The sequence below is a fragment of the Ursus maritimus genome (genome assembly GCF_017311325.1).
Source record: "Ursus maritimus isolate PB19 chromosome X unlocalized genomic scaffold, ASM1731132v1 scaffold_X1, whole genome shotgun sequence".
NCBI lineage: Eukaryota > Metazoa > Chordata > Mammalia > Carnivora > Ursidae > Ursus > Ursus maritimus.
In genome coordinates, this window is record NW_024423319.1 from 107,207,800 (window position 1) to 107,226,734 (window position 18,935).

The window sequence follows — 18,935 nt, forward strand, 5'->3', positions numbered from 1 at the left end:
CTCAACTGACTGAGCCAACCAGGCACCCCAGATCCCTACAATTCAAACAAATTATTTATATTATTTCAAAGCTCAAAAACCTTGACTAGAAAAATAAAGGCCAACCATTTGTAAACTAAGGCAATCTGTAACAAACTCAAGAGGAAGACTGAGTCTTCGTAATCCTTTAATGACACAAGGAGGGAAAGGAATGTGGAAGCAATTAGAAATAAGGGACAATTACTTTTTGATCCTTAAAAAGTATTAACTTATCTTAGGAAACAAAGATTTTGGCCTCTTCAACTCTATTTTACTATTATCTATAAGGTTGTAGTATAAATATAACTCTATATTATTATCATCTATAAGCTTATGTCTATCATAAATCTCTGAGACAAAGCTGTAATCTACAAGGTACAATCTTGATTGTACATATTTTTCAGTAACTGCCTATTTGTTTTTCACTTTAATTTTTTTGTAAATTATTGAGGAAGGAAATGAAAATGATTTAAAAGCAACAAAAATATGTATTGTGCACCTGAAACTGATATAACGCTGTAATGTTAACTATACTGGAATTTAAAAAAAATGAAAAAGATCCATGCTTAGAAATAAACTTAAAATCTAGAAAGTAAAAAAAAGTCACAAAAATAACCCTTACAAACTGCTCGGTTTGTTCAGATTCTTCATAATGATGAATTTTAAAAAATCAAGTTTTATATTCAAACAGAATATGCTAAAGAACACAAGATTTTGTCCTCTGAATTGCTAATAGTGGAAACCAGTTCGATCTCCCTTACTCATTCCTCCATTCAGCCAGAGTTAACAGGTTCAGAAGGGGCAGAATTCATCACTGGTAGTAACTGAAGTTCTCATTCTTTATAAACTTACTACAGGGTCTTAGATCTGTAAATTCAACTCTCAATTTATAGTCTGGGCTCCCTTCCTTCCATATCTTAACTTTTCTCCTTCCCCGATGGATCTCTCTCCCGTGAATTCTTCCCTCCTAAGTACAATCTGATCTTTTTCAACTTTAAAGTCTCCTTTTTAGTTGTTAGCAATCAACTGATACTTGTGAGGTCTATGTATGCTCTATTCAAGGTAAGCCCGATCACGTTCCAAGTAACACTTTTAAAAACATTCTTCACACCAGAAAGGATACTTGACAAATGTCTCCACAACCACAGGCAGATCTATGCTTAGAAAGTTGAAACGTGGGATAAAACTGGTGATGCTCACTAAAAAGGAAAAACAGGGAATAATGAATATTGTTCATACAGATAAGCAACAACATGTAAACATTTTTCCATATGGCCAAAAATTAGGCTACCCTATTAAGTTGGATAAGAAAGCCTTTCCCAAACATATGCAGGCAGCCTATATGCCCCACATATAAAAACAACTATTCTAGAACACCTAATAAATATAGTGGAATACAGAAATTCATGTCCCAGTGTGTACTTATATTTGGAGGCAAGAATGAGACAAAACTGACTATATACCAAGTATGACTACCAAATACAGAGACTGACTTAAAAACCATGCCAGAATTTATCAAGAGTCCTTATCCTTCAAAAAGGTATAACCTTAAGATCACATTCATTCTAACTATTAATAAATATGAATGACCCAGGTTGTATCTCAGGATATGACTATGAAGCAATGGGAGAACCTTTTAAAAAGTAACATAAAATCTACATGTTCATCAGCTGATGAATAAATAAAAACATGGTATGCCCAAAGAATGGAATATTTGGCTACAAAAAAGGACATACTGACACATGCTACAACATGGATGAAACTTAAAGACATTATGCTAAGTGAAAGTAGGCAGTCACAAAATATTCTACGTATATGAAATGTGCAGGACAGGCAAACTTATAGAAAGAGTAAGTAGGTTAGTGGTTGCCAAGAGGTGGTGGTGGTGGGGTTGGGGAGAAATGAGAACTTAATGGATATGGGGTTTCTTTTTGGGGGTGATGAAAATATTCTAGAACTAGATTGTGGTGATAGTTGCACAACTCTGAATACATTAAAAACTCTTTAATTGTACACTTTAAAAGGGTCAAATATATGGTATGTGAATTATATTTCAATACAACTGTTATAAAAAAAGGAACTTAAAAAATTCTTGTACAACAAAATGAGTTGGACCATATGATCTTCGGCCATATGGAGAAGCTATCCATTTAGTCCAATCATGTAGCCACTGTTAAAACAATTATGCTGGCCCCGTTTTGAAAATTATGTTCATATGAAAGTTTTGTGTTATACACAAATTATGGTCCTAGCATGATGACTCCTGGCATTATCTGGGGTATGTTGCTCTTGCCATACATACTCTTGGTTTTGGGAGCTTGGACAGATTTAATAAATTCTCAGAGAACATCTGAGAGATCATCTATGTGACTTGGGCATAAATGGTGGTGAAAAGAAAATATATCACTCTCCGTAGGCAGACATGGGATTCAGCTCCATCTCGCTTCATAAAGTCAGATTATTTTCCTAATGGCAAATTTCATATAACACTTAAGAACAAGTCAATAAGACTTTGAAAAGTCACATTTATAATAAATAAAATTAACACAGGATTTGTCCTGAGTTTCTACCATGGAGAATATATGCCATCTTAATGATTTTCTGAGGGTCGACCACAATGAATACTTACCTGTGTAGTGAAGGTGCAGTGGATGGCCTACATACAACATATCAATTTGAGGTGGATGTTTCACTTTTATTAAGCGAGTATGAGTTTCCAAAGAAGGTATTATACAGAAACTTGAACTTGAACTTTTTTTACAATCTTTATTAGTTCTACAAACTTGCGTGGCTTCAACTGCTTTCCGGGCAGGTAAGCATGTGTGCTATGAACAAAATATTAATTAGTCAATACTAAAAATAATTTACTAACAAGAAAACCAGAAGTCACAGCTCTTTAATATCTTGCATGTCACAGAGCATATAAAGAACAAAATTCACATAGAAGAAATGCCATTTATGTGCACCTATTATAAATTAGACTCAAGTATTCCACTTTGGCCAAATAAGATATTACACCTATAAATTGTTAAAGATTCTCAGATGAAATGTGACAAGTGACATGTAGAAATTTTAATAAAATGCCACAAAGCTAAAGGGAAAAGTTTTCATAGATTCCATTTTAGTTCTATATGATTATTTTGTAAAAATTAAATCAGACAAGCAAGACTGCTTCAGGGACAACTCACCAAACGCTTATTAAAGTTATTTCTGTAGGAAAAGCACACATCTGTGAGGCTGTGATTGTTACAGCATTCAGTTGAACCATCTAGCCGTTTGTATGCTAAAGAGAAATAATTTATTAGAATCTGTTATACAGAAGTACATTCGTAATAAAAATTTTGCTTTCAAGACAAAAAGGGTAAGTAAAATGCACATGAATTTGGAAAAAACTGTATGATTCAGAGTTCAGTTTGGCAGGCTACTTGCTGCAGTGATTTTATGGTACACAAAAGGACATGATATTACAAAAAGAGATGTGTCCAGTTTGGAATCAAGCAGCAGCACTTACCTAGGTTACCTGTCTTCACATAAACTTACTTACAAATAAAACTGGAGTTCTAGGGTCTCAGTAGGTTTTACAATAACTCCAGCAGGTCAAGCACAAATACTTAATCCTGCACTGTAGTGTTAGCAGAGTGGGCAAGAGGATGCCTAAGAGACTCTCATCCCTAAAATCCCTATTATATCAAATATCTATCTCATCTCCATACTTACCTTGGGGCTTTCCTCATCAGGGCAGCCCAACTTGACCCCAGAGATGTGCAGTAGTTGCCTGCCTACCAGTAATCCAGTTACCATTTTTGGAAGACAATGAGAACAGGGCAACTATTATTCCCATTATTAATTTACTTTTAAAAGTTCTTTGGTAGATTGCCTCACTTGTATCTGGGCAGAATAAGAAAACTGAGTCACTGATACAGGTGGGATAAAAAAATTATTTCCATGTATTTATTTTGGAAGGTTTCCTGCATTCAGCATATCAAACTTGTAAAGCACAAACTGATGTGTAGCAGGGACCAATTAAACTTAGAATCTTATATTCACACTACCATACTCAGATGTGCTAAGGAAGATAGACTCAAGAGCAAAGTTACCACAGAACTACCAAAAAAAAAAAAAAAAAAAGTTCATTTTTTCAGTACCACAAAAAGCTTTTCTATTACAAGAGTGTCTTCAAGTTGATATGCAATGTGATTTTATATGAATTTTGTATTTTTGCCATTGGTTGTTGTTTGTTTTTTAAAAGATTTTTATTTATTTGACAGACAGAGACACAGCGAGAGAAGGAACATAAGCAGGGAGAGTGGGAGAGGGAGAAGCAGGCTTCCCGCTGAGCAGGGAGCCTGATGTGGGGTTCGATCCCAGGATCCTGGGATCATGACCTGAGCGAAGGCAGACGCTTAATGACTGAGCCACCCAGGCGCCCCTTGTTTGTTTTTAAACAGTTTTTTTTAAAGTTTTGTTAATTTAAGTGATCTCTACACCCAAATCTCTACTGACTGAGCCAGCCAGGCACCCCGAAACAGTTTTTTTTTTTTTTAACTAGGTTATTTGAGGGATGCCTGGGTGACTCAGTCCATTAAGTGTCCAACTCTTGATCTCAGCTCAGGTCTTGATCTCAAGGGTTGTGAGTTCAAGCCCTGCATTGGGCTCTACGCCCAGTGAGGAGCCCGCTAGGAGAAGGAGAAGGAGAAGGAGAAGGAGAAGAAGAAGAAGAAGAAGAAGAAGAAGAAGAACTAGGTTATTTGAGGAAGACATCTTGTATTGGTTAGACTGTCACTATCTCTCCTTGGCCAACACAAAACGAAGAACAAAACAAAGATGAAACAAAATAGCTGATAAATCAGTTTCTCCTCTGCATTGCTTGGCTATGTGGGTAGCTTTGTTTTTTTTCTTAGCATAACTGACTAGGTATTTAAATTTTGGATGATGAGTTGTCTTTGAAATATGAAAGCAAACTGTGAATATCTAATGGCACAAAAAAACCTGTGCCTGTAATCATTCATCAGACCTCATCGTAAAGTATAAGGTAAAAAGTTGTTTAGGATTATTTTTTTTTACCAAGTCAGGCTTCAATTTCAGTGTTCTCTCTGATCAGTTGCCAAGTCCCACCAATTTTAACTTCCTTATTATTTTTCTCCCTATATATTCCCATTTGAGTGTAGATTCTATCTTCTTCTCATCTGACCCATTTGAAGAATCCTAGTAAGCCGTTTGCTCACCAGCTAGCTAGCATATGCAAGCTTTTCCTACACACTGAATGCTTCAGACTAACCTTCCAACGTAGTACTATAAGAATGTAACTCCTCTAATCCAAAACTTCCAAAGATTGCACTGTTGCCAAATAATGTCTAAATTCCATAGACTAAAATAGAATAGAGAGACTTTGGTTCTTTTATCACCTTATCTCATACTATTATCTTGCTGAAGCAAATTACTAGCAGTTCCCTGACCACTTTCTAGTCTATGGTACCAAGGTTCATTTCTATCTTGGCCTCCTGAAATTAAACTCACTGTTGAGGCCCAGCTCAAGGGCTGCTGCTATGAAACCTGCCCTCATCTTCTCAGTCAAGACTGATTGCCACCAACTCCCATAACTCCCACCAATTCCTGTCATTACCTACAGTTAACCTTGTACCATAATAATATGGGCATGGTCTGTTTTTTTTTTAAGTTTTTATTTAAATTCTAATTGGTTAACATACAGTGTAATATTAGTTTCAGGGGTATAATGTAGTGATTCAACACTTCCATGTATCACCCAGTGCTCATCACAAGTATACTCCTTAATCCCTACCACATGGTCTAAATCTTTGACTAGATTGAGCTCCTTGAGAAAAAAGTTTCTCAGTCTCACATAAGGTGTGTAACTCAATATACACTGAATACATAAATGATGTTCTATGCCATTTGCCTTTGTATTAGTAATTACTTAGAAAATTTACATCTGATGTTTGATCACTAACTTTTCTTAGAGGAATGTATACAACACAATTGAAAGTCAAGAATTTGATACCACTTTTGATACAGCATGTCTGGTAACACAAATGCTTAATGGGGCCAACCAGGAAGCAAATAAATGAAGTGGAGAGTGTTTGGAAAAAACAGGAAGTGTTGGGACTGTGATGAATTAGAAAATATATATCCTGCTTTAAGGGGTTAGCAACCAGGCTACTCGACTTGGGGCCCTGATTCCACAGATCATCCATTTTATTACAAAAGAAATCTGAAATCTGGATTTTCATGTGAAACCTCTTGAATTTTAATTATTGGCATCTAATTGATATTAAAAAAAATACCATGCAAGCCAAACCAAATACATCTGCTGAAGTTGAACTTGGCCTCTGGGCTACCACCAATTTCTCTAACCAAAACATAAACCCATGGCTGTGGCCATTCTGACAAGTTTAAATACCTCCTGACAAACAGAATTTTCCAATAAAGAGTTAAATATTTTGCTGCAATTTGAGAAGTAAAATTGCTATTTCTCTGTTTATCCATTAAAAAAAAGTTGTAGTTCTAAAAAACTATTTTAGAATCTTTTCTACTGGGTCACATTTAAGGACAAGTTGCTAAGCCAATTTCTGTAACTCAATTCTTAACCTGTAAGAAGGGGATGCCACAGACAATTTTCACATTAGTGTACATACTTTCATTAAGCATGAGAGGCCGATCCAATTCTACTTTAGAACGAGCGCTCAAGACTGCATTGAGAGGTCCCAGAGGCATTCATAGGTTGAATTTAACTCTAGAAGATTAGAATTGTTCCTGAAATCTCCTCAGTCTGGGAGACAATTAGGTAATTCAAGAACAAATCAGTTTCAGGATTCTACCATAGGGAGAACCTGCATATTCTGAATATACCCTAAGATGGGCCTCAACATAGTTGTAGAAATAGTCCAGCTTCCAGCGAATAGTCTAGACCAGAGGTTTATTATATTTTAAATTAAAAAAAATAACCTCTACACTTAACATGGGGCTCAAACTTAACAACCCTGAGATCAAGAGTCGCACGCTCCACCGGCTGAACCAGCCAGGTGCCCCTCCAGAGGTTAATTTTAGAATAAGGCTGGAAAGAACAGACTTTTTCAATCTATAATTCATAGTCCCACTACTTTCTATATTACTAAAATGAACTGAACAATTTTCTTACTCTAGCTTACTAAATATATAAATGTAGTTAGATCTCCAACACAGGGAGGCAAGCCTAGTTATTTATTCTTAGTTACACAGAATTTATACCAACATCACCTAGTAACCAGTAGTTAAAAAACTAAAAACACACACACACACACAGACACACATTCTCTCTTCAATTCAGGATAGCAAAAAAACTTTGGATCATAACTTGATGTTCACAATGGGAAAACAGATACTTTACTCCAAACATTAAAGAAGATTTAGGCATAAAAACAATCTGGATACTCAAAATATATGGAAAGCCTCCTTGAAATTTTCCTTTTATTATCTTAAACCAGGTGGGGAAGGGTCTTTTCTCACTTGAGTTAAAGATTTGTAGGACTGGACAGTGTTCTCATTGCCAGGCAGTTACAGGGATATACCCTTGCCTCCTCTGAATAGGAATATAGGCAGTTCAAGGGGGATGTCTGAGTCTGAGATCAAACCTTCATTTTAGGGAGCGGTTGCCTTTAGTATTCAATCTCATGCTCCTGAAAATGTAGTTCAAATGGTGGACTTGCTGGGTACAGTCTTTCTTACTCAAGACAATGCTTTTAGGGGCGCCTGGGTGGCTCAGTCGTTAAGCATCTGCCTTCCGCTCAGGTCATGATCCCAGGGTCCTGGGATTGAGCCCCGCATCAGGCTCCCTGCTCGGCGGGAAACCTGCTTCTCCCTCTCCCACTCCCCCTGCTTGTGTTCCCTCTTTAGCTGCCTCTTTCTCTGTCAAATAAAAAAAAGAAATCTTAAAAAAAAATAAATGATATACACCCCACCATTGTTTCAAGTTCAAAGACACTTAAAAGACATACCATCCAACCTAAACCAACTACGAAAAAAACAATTAGGAAAAAGTGAATGCCAACTACATATTAGGAATTGGTGTTAATTTTCTTAGGTGTGAATAACAGTACTATTATCATGTTTAAAAAGTCATCATATATTAAAGACATGCTAAAGTTCATGGATGAAATGATACAATGCCTGGGATATGCTTTAAAATACTCCCCTAAAAGTGGGCTGATTAGATAAAAAAGCTGGCAAAATGCTAATAATTGCTGAAGCTGGGAGAAGGATGCATGAGATTTCATTTATACTACTTTCTTTTTTTATTTTTTTATTTTATTTATTTAAGTAATCTCTACACCTGATGTGGGGCTCGAACTCACAACCCTGACCAAGATCAAGAGTTGCATGCTCCGGGGCGCCTGGGTGGTGCAGTCCTTTAGCGTCTGCCTTCGGCTCAGGGCGCGATCCTGGTGTTATGAGATCGAGCCCCACATCAGGCTCCTCCGCTATAAGCCTGCTTCTTCCTCTCCCACTCCCCCTGCTTGTGTTCCCTCTCTCGCTGGCTGTCTCTATCTCTGTCAAATAAATAAATAAAATCTTCAAAAAAAAAAAGAGTTGCATGCTCCTTCGGTTGAGAGAGCCAGGCACCCCCATACTACTTTCTTGACTTTTATGTATGTTTGAAAACTTTTTACAATAATAAAAGTTCTTAAAAATGTATCATACATGGAAGATTACATTTGAAAAAAAAATTTAAAAATCAGTTCTTACTACTCTGCCATTCTTTCACACAGTACTTTAGTGAAGTTATTCTTGATTATTTATCATATTTCCTAATCCCAAGTAGATGTGGACAAGCATCCAGGGCACTTCTTGACTTAAAGACATAGTCTGTGAACATAATTTGTGTTTTTCAACACTGACAATAATCTGGGCCCCGTGATTTTGTATAAAGATTGGGAGGTTGACTTTTCAGACCTGAAAGAACTCAAAATAAATTTGGCAGCTTCTGAGAATAAACTTGCTTCACCTTGTCACTTGCTACACAGAACAAAAGATCTGACTTCAGAGTGTATTTTCAGATGCCAAAGTGACTTCCTCTAGATGCCTGCCACATAAAATAACTCTACCCCAAATAGCTTTGGATATGACACCACCCATACAGCACAGGGGTATTTAATTACTGGAATTTAATTAACTGGTTATGTTTGAGCTTGAATGCTGACTTAACCCAAGTTCTTCCAAATGAAGAAAGAATTAGATACTAGAATCCTAAAAGTCAAAGAGAATATTATGAAATTAGTTAGAAATCCAACAACAATACATAAATATTAGTACCCAACTTACCAAGAAGAATGTTTCCTAGTTTGGGCCTATTATTACTTTACTAATGTGTTTTAAAGAAATTAGAACAAAATAAATCTATAGACATGGTTTAAGAATTGGTGAATGGCAAGTACTGCTGCTTGAAGCATTATATTATGGTAAAGAAATATACACACCTCTAACTGGGAAGCTTAACTGCTGTAAAGTTGATGCACTAATACAGTAACCAATTTGGGGCTCATAGGCGATGGTATCTAGACATTCATTCCAATCTTGTACATTAGTAACAGGGCAATCCTGTAGATGGGTGACAAGGTCTCCCACAAAAAGGCCTCTGGGTCCAATGGCAGGTGAGTCCTTGAGAAGAGGGTACAACCAAATCAGACAACGTATGAAGACAAGCTATGATTAATCTGACCAAATAATAAAGACAATGAGTTAATTAGGTAGAATATTTTGACTAATACAGAAAATAAGCCAGCTTTGAATCCAAGATGTATAGTCCTAGAACATTAACAAAACGATTACAGTTACTTTTCCAAGATTCGGAATTTTTCATAACTGAAAAAAACCCCACTTGCCAACTATCAAGATTAAAATGATATAGTTTTTCCCAAACTGCTGATAAAAACTTTTTGTGAAAGTAGTCATCAGAATGTCTTCATTATCTTGTATACCCTCAGTGGATAAAATTATAAGATAAGTCCTTATCTAAACACAGTCCCACATAATGCAGACAATACCATCAACACAACGAATATGTGAGCCAGTTGCTCACAAAGGTACTGTTCCTCTTCCGAAGGTCTGAATAGAAGACTTGATGCCATTGTAGTAATTACTGGCTAAGGCAGTGAAATAAAGAGTTGAAGAAATGAACTTAAACTCCTATGAAATGTTCTGGTTGGCTAGCCCAAGTTTCAATCTTCTTACTCAGGAGTAAGGACATCTGACTCAAAAGCACAGTTATAAAAATAAACGGTAAAGGTAAATGATGCATTTTATCAACATGCACATGTAGAAAATCTTGATACTATCTTTGTAACTCAGAAAAGGAACAATTTTAAGTATTTTTAAAAAGCAAATGGGTTTCAAAAAACTTTTTGTTCAACTTAAAAGGATTATATAATTTCTTCAAAAGAAACAACATTCTGCATATGAAAACTTGAATATACGTTCCTAACATAAAATGCTAAGTCTTACATCACAAAATCTGGTAAATGAATGCCCCACATAATCCTCATTATTTACCTCAGCAACTTCAGTGATAAGCACCCCGACTCCAGTGTAGTAAAATGGCAAGAGAATTACAGGGAGGAGCACAAGAGCTAAAATACCAAGGAGTGCAAGGACGAAATTATGCCATATACCTGAAAAGAGAGAGAAAGAAAAAAAGGATTAAGTTCAACCAGGGGCAGGAATGATCTAGGTATCTGGACTTCATAACACCTGGGCATTCTGATAAATTAGTGAAGTAACCAGAAGAAGCTGTGAAGCAGGCAGATCTACTTCAGTACCAAGGAAGGATGTTCAGCTAGAGGCCTCTTCCATTTCAGATACCGAAATGTAAAATGAGCGTGCTAATACCACATTAAGAAGACTGTTTATTAATATGATTTAACATTAGTAGACTCTATATATTCTAATATATATAAAACATAAATAGAATTAATATCTTCTACTCGCTTCAACCTCTTTTCAGAAAATGTATACATTATTAATTGAAGCATACTTGTGATCTTTGAAAAAAATTTCAAAGCTATTCAAATAAAAGTTAAGATGAAATAAAAAACATTCTTGCTGAGCTGGTTTATGGAAATCCCGATGGTACTCGGAAAAAGAGAGTGTTCTAAGAATCAAACTATTATGGAGAGTTAATACTGATGGACCAAACACAGTATCTTACACCATGTCACAGACTATAACCATCTCTATCATATATACAGAGATTTTCCTTCTTTTTCTCTTTCCTTTCCCTCCTTTCTTTCCTTTCCCTTTCCTTCCTTCCTTCCTTCTTTCCTTTCTCTTCTCTCTTCTTTCTTTCCCTTTCCCTTTTCTCTCTTCTTTCTTCTCCTCTTCTCTTCTCTTTTCCTCTTTTCTCTTCTCTTCTCTTCTCTTCTCTTCTCTTCTCACTACAGAGAAGGTTAAGGTGAACTCAGTGGTGTGCAGAGGCTGGTCCTACCAGCTTGTCACAGCTGATTGTGTACATCTCTTCCTAATTCCTCCTTCAGGGACTTAGGGTTGGCACCTTGAAATTGGCCAAGGCAGGAGTAAATATACCACAGAAACCAGCAAATGCTACATATGAGAGCTCCTAATTCTCCCCTCCAGAGCCAGGGCTTAAACAATCACTAGCATATCACTAGATATCCCCCCCTTTTTTAAAAGATTTTATTTATTTATTTGACACAGAGAGAGAGACAGCCAGCAAGAGGGAACACAAGCAGGGGGAGTGGGAGAGGAAGAAGCAGGCTCCTAGCAGAGGAGCCTGATGTGGGGCTCGATCCCAGAACGCCGGGATCACGCCCTGAGCCGAAGGCAGACGCTTAACGACTGAGCCACCCAGGCGCCCCGATACCCTTCTTTTCCATACCTATCCTTTCCTTCTTCTACTAGTTTTTCTCATAGGGCAGGGTGGGGGCTCTACTAGCACTCTGAACCTTGCAATTTTTAGTTGTACAAGTCTGCCCCTTGCATTGCAAGATATTTAGCATTCCTGGCTCCCATCCGCTAAATGCCATTAGTACTCTCCCCTCACTGAGGCAACCAAATGCCCCCTATGCGCCACACATTCCAAACATCTCCAGGAAGGTAACAGCACCAGTGGTTGAGAACCAATGTTTTATAACGACAGAAATGGAACCTAAAGGGGTGCCTGGGTGGCTTGGTTGGTTAAGTGTCTGTCTGCCTTCAGCTCAGGTCATGATCCCAGGGTCCTAGGATCGACTTGGGATCAAGCCCCAAGTTGGGCTCCCTGATCAGCGGGGAGTCTGCTTCTCCCTCTGCTTCTTGCCTCTGGCTTGTGCTCTCTCATTCTCTCTTAAATATTTAACAAAATATTTTTTAAAAAAAAGGAACCTAAAGACATTTCCCATACTCACAGGAAGCTGAATATGGCCATATGACTGCTTTGGCTAACAGGACATGAGTGGAAGTGATGGGGCTATCATTGTCCTTATGGCTGGAATGTAGCTATGATGGAGATAAACCTGAGTCCATGACATAGAAGCTGCATGTTGGGATAGTACAGCTTACAAGAGAGAAAGGGCCTGAGTCCTCCAAATAATAGAATTAACATATCAGTGCTGAACTACTTACATTTGGAATGTTTTATTAGAGTTTGAGCCATTGTTATTTTTAGCTATTATAGTCAGATACCTAAGACATGTTTATGTACCTTATTCACACTGTTAAGATATTCTTCCAAATTTTTTTTGAGTGTTGTAAGTTGTTTAATTCCAGAAATATCCAGAGCAAGTCTAGTACAGGACACAGTGGGTAAATAATCTTTTCTGTTCTATACAGAGAGAGATCTTTTAAATACACCAATGATATCAAACTGTTTATTGGAAACTATATTTTGCTTTTCCATGTATGTACTTTGGACTCTCCCCTCATTTGCATATTCATACCTATCCCGTTTCTTATATCCACTACTTTATTAATTTTTCTACATCCATTACTTCACTAATTTATCAGAATACCCAGTTCTTATATCCATTACAGAGCAATCCACATTAAAAAACATACTTATTTATAAGGTTCTCTACTAATGATCATTTAGGCTGTTTTAACTTTTTCATACAATGCTGCAACAAACAGCTTTGCTCATATTGTTATATACCTAATTAAGTGTGCATCTGTGAAGGAATGGAAACGGAATTGTTGGGTCAAAAAAAAAAGTGCATTAAAATTGACTTCCAGGGGTGCCTGGGTGGCTCAGTTGGTTAAGAGCCTACCTTTGGCTCAGGTCATGATCTCAGGGTCCTGGGATCGATCCCCGCATCGGGCTCCCTGCTCAACGGGGAACCTGCTTCTCCCTCTCTTTCTGTCCCTGCTTGTGCTGTCAAATAAATAAATAAAATCTTTTTAAAAAAATTGATCTACAGGGGCGCCTGGGTGGCTCAGTCAGTTGAGTGCCTTCGGCTCAGGTTCTGATCCCAAGGTCCTGGGAACGAGCCCTATGTTGCACTCCCTGTTCAGTGGGGAGCTTGCTTCTTCCTCTCCTCCTCGCTTGTGCTCTCTTGTGCTCTCAAATAAAATCTTTAAAAATATTGACCTCCAATGAGTCTGCACTAATGTTCTCATAATTGGCATTTCACTGCCCTGTAAATAACAATGGATGCTACGATAATGTTAGATTTTGCCATCTGTCAGGTTAAAAGTAAAATCTTTTGTGATTTGTCTAAGTATAAACTTGTACATTTTCCATGTTTATTAAAAGACTATTTGTTTTCTGTTGAGAACTATTTCTATCCATCACCTGTTTACTTTTACTAATTTGTATATATTATTATTGAATGTATATTTTGAAAACTTTGGGGTTTTTAAAAGATTTTATTTATTTATTTGAGAGGGAGAGACAGAGATAGTGAGAGAGCAAGAGTGGGGAGGAGAGGGAGAAGCAGGCTCCCAGGAGCCTGGGATCATGACCTGAGCTGAAGGCAGATGCTTTATCTGACCAAGCCACTCAGGCACCCCCGAATTTGGTCCTTTGTAAGAGGTATTACAATTTTTCTTCCAGTTTGTTTTTTGGCTTGGTTTATAGTTTTGCCTACGCAGACATTTGACATTTTGGTGTGGTCAGATTGTTCCTTTGCATTAAGCCTCTCCCAGTTCAAGACTGTAGAAGATGCTCACCTCGTATTTTCTTATATTGCTTTCATAGCTTCATTTAAAAAACAAAATTAAAACAAAAACATTTTTTTGCCCACTGGAATTTACTCTAGTGAAACCAATTTAGGGATATAGCTATAAACCTCCCCCCCCAAACTGCTACTCCCAATACAATTTCATAAAATAATCCATCCCCAACATTGATTAGGTTTGCCACTGTTACCACGTGTTAAATTCAGCTTTCCCCCAACTCTTCAGGACGGCAGTCCACGAGGAGAGTTGCACTCTCACCATTTCTCCCTTAACAGGATAATCCCACCACACAACCATAGCACAGACCTTACTGTTTTCTCATCTAAACAGTCAGAGGGGGCACAGAGCAGCACTGCTTTCCTGACTCTCCGGGCACCTTCTTACCTCGTCAGGGATGCAGCTGGTACAATATCACCCCTCTAGATTCCAGATTTGCCCACGATGGCTAAGTGGCAGTAAGGGTAGTAGAAAACACACATTTCCTTTATTTAAACAACCTCTTGTCCATTAATGATTTATTTGTAAGTATACCAAAGGAATCTTTGTTATGACTTTTACTTTTTCTAGAGCAGAGTTTTTTGACAGTCGCACTAGTGGCATTTTAGACCACATAATTCTATGATGTAGGGAACTATCTTGTGCACCGTAGGATGTTTAGCAGGATCCCTAGCCTCTACCCACCAGATGCCAGTAGCACCCTCCCCATTTTCTCTATTTTCTAGCTATGGTATTTATATAGGCAAGTTTTTTTCCTTCTTCAGAAGAGGTATTTTATTTTTGTTTTTTCTTTTACACAAGATATACATATCAAGTGTTTAAAAGTCAATATATACACAATATATTCTACAACTGAGCACCACTCTCTAACTGAACATGGAAAGAAATTAAACAACAGCACCTGACAGTATTTTGGGGCAAATAAAATGACTAAAATAGATTTAAATTGACTAATACTATTAAATCACATCTAATATTCAATACTATAGAAATCAATGCAGCTAAAAGTTAGGAAAAACGTGTTATCAAAGAATACAACCAAAATGAAGATAGCAAATAAAACCTATATACCTTTTTTTAAACAGGAAAATACTTTACCTACGTATGTAATTGTCATTCTTTTAAAGAAAATCTATTGCAAGCAAAATTATCAACCTTCAGAAAAAACATACAAAGAATTACCAAACATATTCCTAAAAGTATAAATATGAACATTTGGAAAATACAGAACTTTAAAAATTTGTAGGCAATATGTGAACTTCATATTTTAAAAAACCTGAAAAGAAGTCCCGTTTTTATAACAGTTGTATAAAGAACTGTCTTTTGATGTGAGGTTCATAAATTATCCTCCTATTGGGACCAAAATTTACAAAAACACCATATATTTCAAATAGCATTACAAAACAAGATATAGCATCTTAATGTTATATAAAGAAATACTTTTTTTAAATTTTACTTTTTTTTTTACTACTCTATGAAAACATGACCCTTAGATGTGTAAGAATCATTAAAAAAATTATTTCCTAGAAGCAATACACAAGAGAGGCATATTTATTTCCAATCACACTCCTGGAAGACACTTCCCAAGCTTGAGAAGGGTCCTCTCTTTACTGGCTGTTTTTGTTCTTTGCGTGAGTTAAGATATGAGATTTCAGGTTAGTTGACTGAGCGAACTTCTTACTACAACCATCAAACGGGCACACGTAGGGCCTGTCTCCGGTATGGATTCGCACATGTGTACGCAAATTGAAATCCAGGGAAAAGCGTTTTCCGCAGCCCTCAAAGGTGCACTGAAAGGGTTTCTCTCCGGTATGCACCAGTTGATGTCGTTTTAGTTTTGAGTTCTCGACAAAAGCTTTGCCACATTCTGCGCATACGTGGACTCTAGGACCGTGAGTGTGCAGATGTTTCCGCATAGCAGAGTTATCCCTGAACATCTTCACGCAGCCTTTATGAGGACAAGCTATTGTTCTCGGAGCATCTTCTTTGGGTTTTCTTGGCTTCATTTTAGTAAATTCTGCCAGTTGTTTAGGATCTGAGAGATCAATACCAGGTATCCCTTCAGGAGGAAGCTTCTTCCCTGTCATGTACTCTGAATAATCAGGAGCTGAGTTCTCAGTCTGTCCTGTCTCATGGTCTCTTTTCTCGCTTGGGGACCACATGGTGACGGAGAACTCACCCTCTAGGGTTTTGATCTGCACCTGCTTCTGCTCCCATTTCTTGGAGCCCACCTCGGAGCTGCTACTTCCCGCCCGGGGCTCACTGGTGGTGTAATTTTTCTTACCGCTGGCCTTCCTGCTCTGGCTGCTGCGCTTCTTGCTGCGGCTGTAGGTTGATGATGACGCGGAGGCTGACAAGGAAGCCAGGGTCTGCCGGAAGGAGTCGTCTTCATCGACCGGGATGACCATCTGGTCCTCGAAATTATTGTTGGCCTGCAGGTTATCTGACTCGTAGTAGCCCACCACTTCCTCCTGTGTCTGCACCATGATGATTTCCTGGTCGTGGTCCCCTTGGTTCGGGTGGCTGGTAACGAGCGGCTGCAGCGCGATCAGAGGCGGATGGTGGTGGCCACCGTGGACCCAATTGCCGCTGATAATCTCGTACTCCGTGATGGTTTCCATCGCCATTGCCTCCACAGGGACGGTCTCGACAGGCACGGTCTCCACAGGGACGGTCTCGACAGGGACGGTCTCGACAGGCAGGGTCTCCACAGGGACGGTCTCGACAGGCACGGTCTCCAAAGGCACGGTCTCGACAGGGACGGTCTCGACAGGGACGGTCTCGACAGGCACGGTCTCCACAGGGACGGTCTCGACAGGGACGGTCTCGACAGGCACGGTCTCCACAGGGACGGTCTCGACAGGGACGGTCTCGACAGGCACGGTCTCCACAGGGACGGTCTCGACAGGGACGGTCTCGACAGGCACGGTCTCCACAGGGACGGTCTCGACAGGGACGGTCTCGACAGGCACGGTCTCCACAGGGACGGTCTCGACAGGGACGGTCTCGACAGGCACGGTCTCCACAGGGACGGTCTCGACAGGGACGGTCTCGACAGGCACGGTCTCCAAAGGCACGGTCTCGACAGGGACGGTCTCGACAGGGAGGACGCCGAAGACGCGGAGGACGCCGAAGACACGGAGGACGCCGAAGACGCGGAGGACGCCGAAGACACGGAGGACGCCGAAGACACGGAAGACGCGAGTGCTTCTGGGAGGGCCAGGCGCATGCGCCTCCCACTACCTCAACAAATGCATGCTTACGTTCACCCTCACGTGCTCGTGGACGCTCCAGCCCTCACGCACACGTCACCCTCCCCTCCCCACTCCGAACGCCACGCTATTGTTTTTTGAATATTAATTCGGTAGCCAGGTTCTTCGCTGAATTTTTCTATATTTCTGTTGATTTTTTCGTTTCCTTCCCCCACAAAAGTATATAATAATATCTGAAAAAAAGGCTTACTCCTCATATTTTTGATTTTTTCTTCCCTCTTAATGTACTGGCCCACATCTAGAGACCATTTAATAGTATCAGTGATAATTGATAATGGGATTGCTTGTCTCGTCCTTTAATAGGAATGCTTGTTAGTATTATGCCATTAGGAAGTATCCAACTATTTTTACTTTTACTAAGGAAATTTTTGGGTTTTTTTTTTGGCCATTGATGGCTGTTGAATTTTGTTAAATACCCAGCCCGATATCTGCTGAGATGAGGATTTTTTTTTTCCCTAATGATAAATAATGTTTACCACTTTCAAATACATTTCCTATTATTGAGCCATCCTTGCATTGTTTAGATACACCATATGTAGAGTTTCTGGTACTTTACAAGATGCTGTATCACTGTTATATTAGCCTAAATATTTTTTTAAAATTTTCCTTCTCTATGTGATATGGAAAGTTTGTATTAAATTGGAATTAAAAACCAACCTTTTCCTTCAAGATTGGGAAGAATTACAGCTATGAAACTTTCAGGGACATTCTTCATCAACTTTCTTAATTTCTCCTGTTGTAATTAGCCTATTTATATTTTTTTTCTCTCTTCTCTGGAATTTATGCCATTTATATTTTTAAATATCCAAGTTGTTGAAAATTTTTTGCAGGGATGAACAAAGAACACTTTTATAATTGTTTTAATTTTTTCTGCATCAGTTTCATTCCCCAATCTGACTGCAAATTCTGTCTATACATGCTTTTTTGCCATGTATAATCCTTTTTTTCTTCAAAAAACCTCTTGGACTTAAGTTTTTTTTTTTTCTTTTCAAATTTATAATTTCCTACCTACATCCTTATTAATTATATTGCTTCTTAACTATTTTATAGTTCTCTTACTTTTTCAGTTGAATGCTTAACTGACTTATTTTCATTTCTTATTTCATTACTGTGTAAGGCAGTGAATTTTCCTTTTAGCAAAAATTTACAACTTATGTCATTATCATTTTTAAATATACTGCAATTAATTGTGTTTTGAACTAAACTGGTCAATTTTTATGTCTCATGGTCACTTGAAAAGAAACTGTCATGATATAGAGTTTGACATTTTATTGAATTTTACTTTACTAATTTGAGTTTTAATGATCTGACTTTTCATACTTACCTGCCATGAACTGAGAGATGAGAAGAGCTACCTTTATTACATTTTTGTTTTTTCCTTGTACTTGCATTTTTTCCATTTTTGTTTTCATGGTTTGTTACTTGATGCAGTGAGTTCACAATGATAACAGTTTCATTGTGGATTACACTCCTTATGATTATTAAGTC

At 38.2% G+C, this 18,935-nt stretch overlaps 2 protein-coding genes across 4 annotated transcripts in view; both read right to left on the reverse strand.

Moving 5' to 3' along the window:
- Positions 1-18,935, reverse strand: part of MBTPS2 (membrane bound transcription factor peptidase, site 2) — a 44,791-nt gene that overhangs the window by 10,574 nt on the left and 15,282 nt on the right. For all 3 annotated transcript variants that reach the window (XR_005835618.1, XR_005835617.1, XM_040633531.1), the window contains exons 6-10: positions 10,561-10,679; positions 9,489-9,669; positions 3,207-3,301; positions 2,648-2,843; positions 1,142-1,217 (exon numbers count right to left, since the gene is read on the reverse strand). Coding sequence is in view for 1 of the 3 variants with exons in the window: in XM_040633531.1 (XP_040489465.1) it covers positions 1,142-1,217; positions 2,648-2,843; positions 3,207-3,301; positions 9,489-9,669; positions 10,561-10,679 (667 nt within the window). In the remaining 2 variants the exon portion in view is untranslated. The remainder of the gene's footprint in view (positions 1-1,141; positions 1,218-2,647; positions 2,844-3,206; positions 3,302-9,488; positions 9,670-10,560; positions 10,680-18,935) is intronic.
- YY2 (YY2 transcription factor) lies at positions 14,911-17,938 on the reverse strand. Its single transcript, XM_040626458.1, has 2 exons — positions 17,924-17,938; positions 14,911-17,414 (listed from the first exon to the last, which is right to left on the reverse strand). Exons 1-2 carry the CDS (start codon positions 17,936-17,938, stop codon positions 15,783-15,785), a joined length of 1,647 nt encoding a protein of 548 aa, XP_040482392.1. The 3' UTR covers positions 14,911-15,782.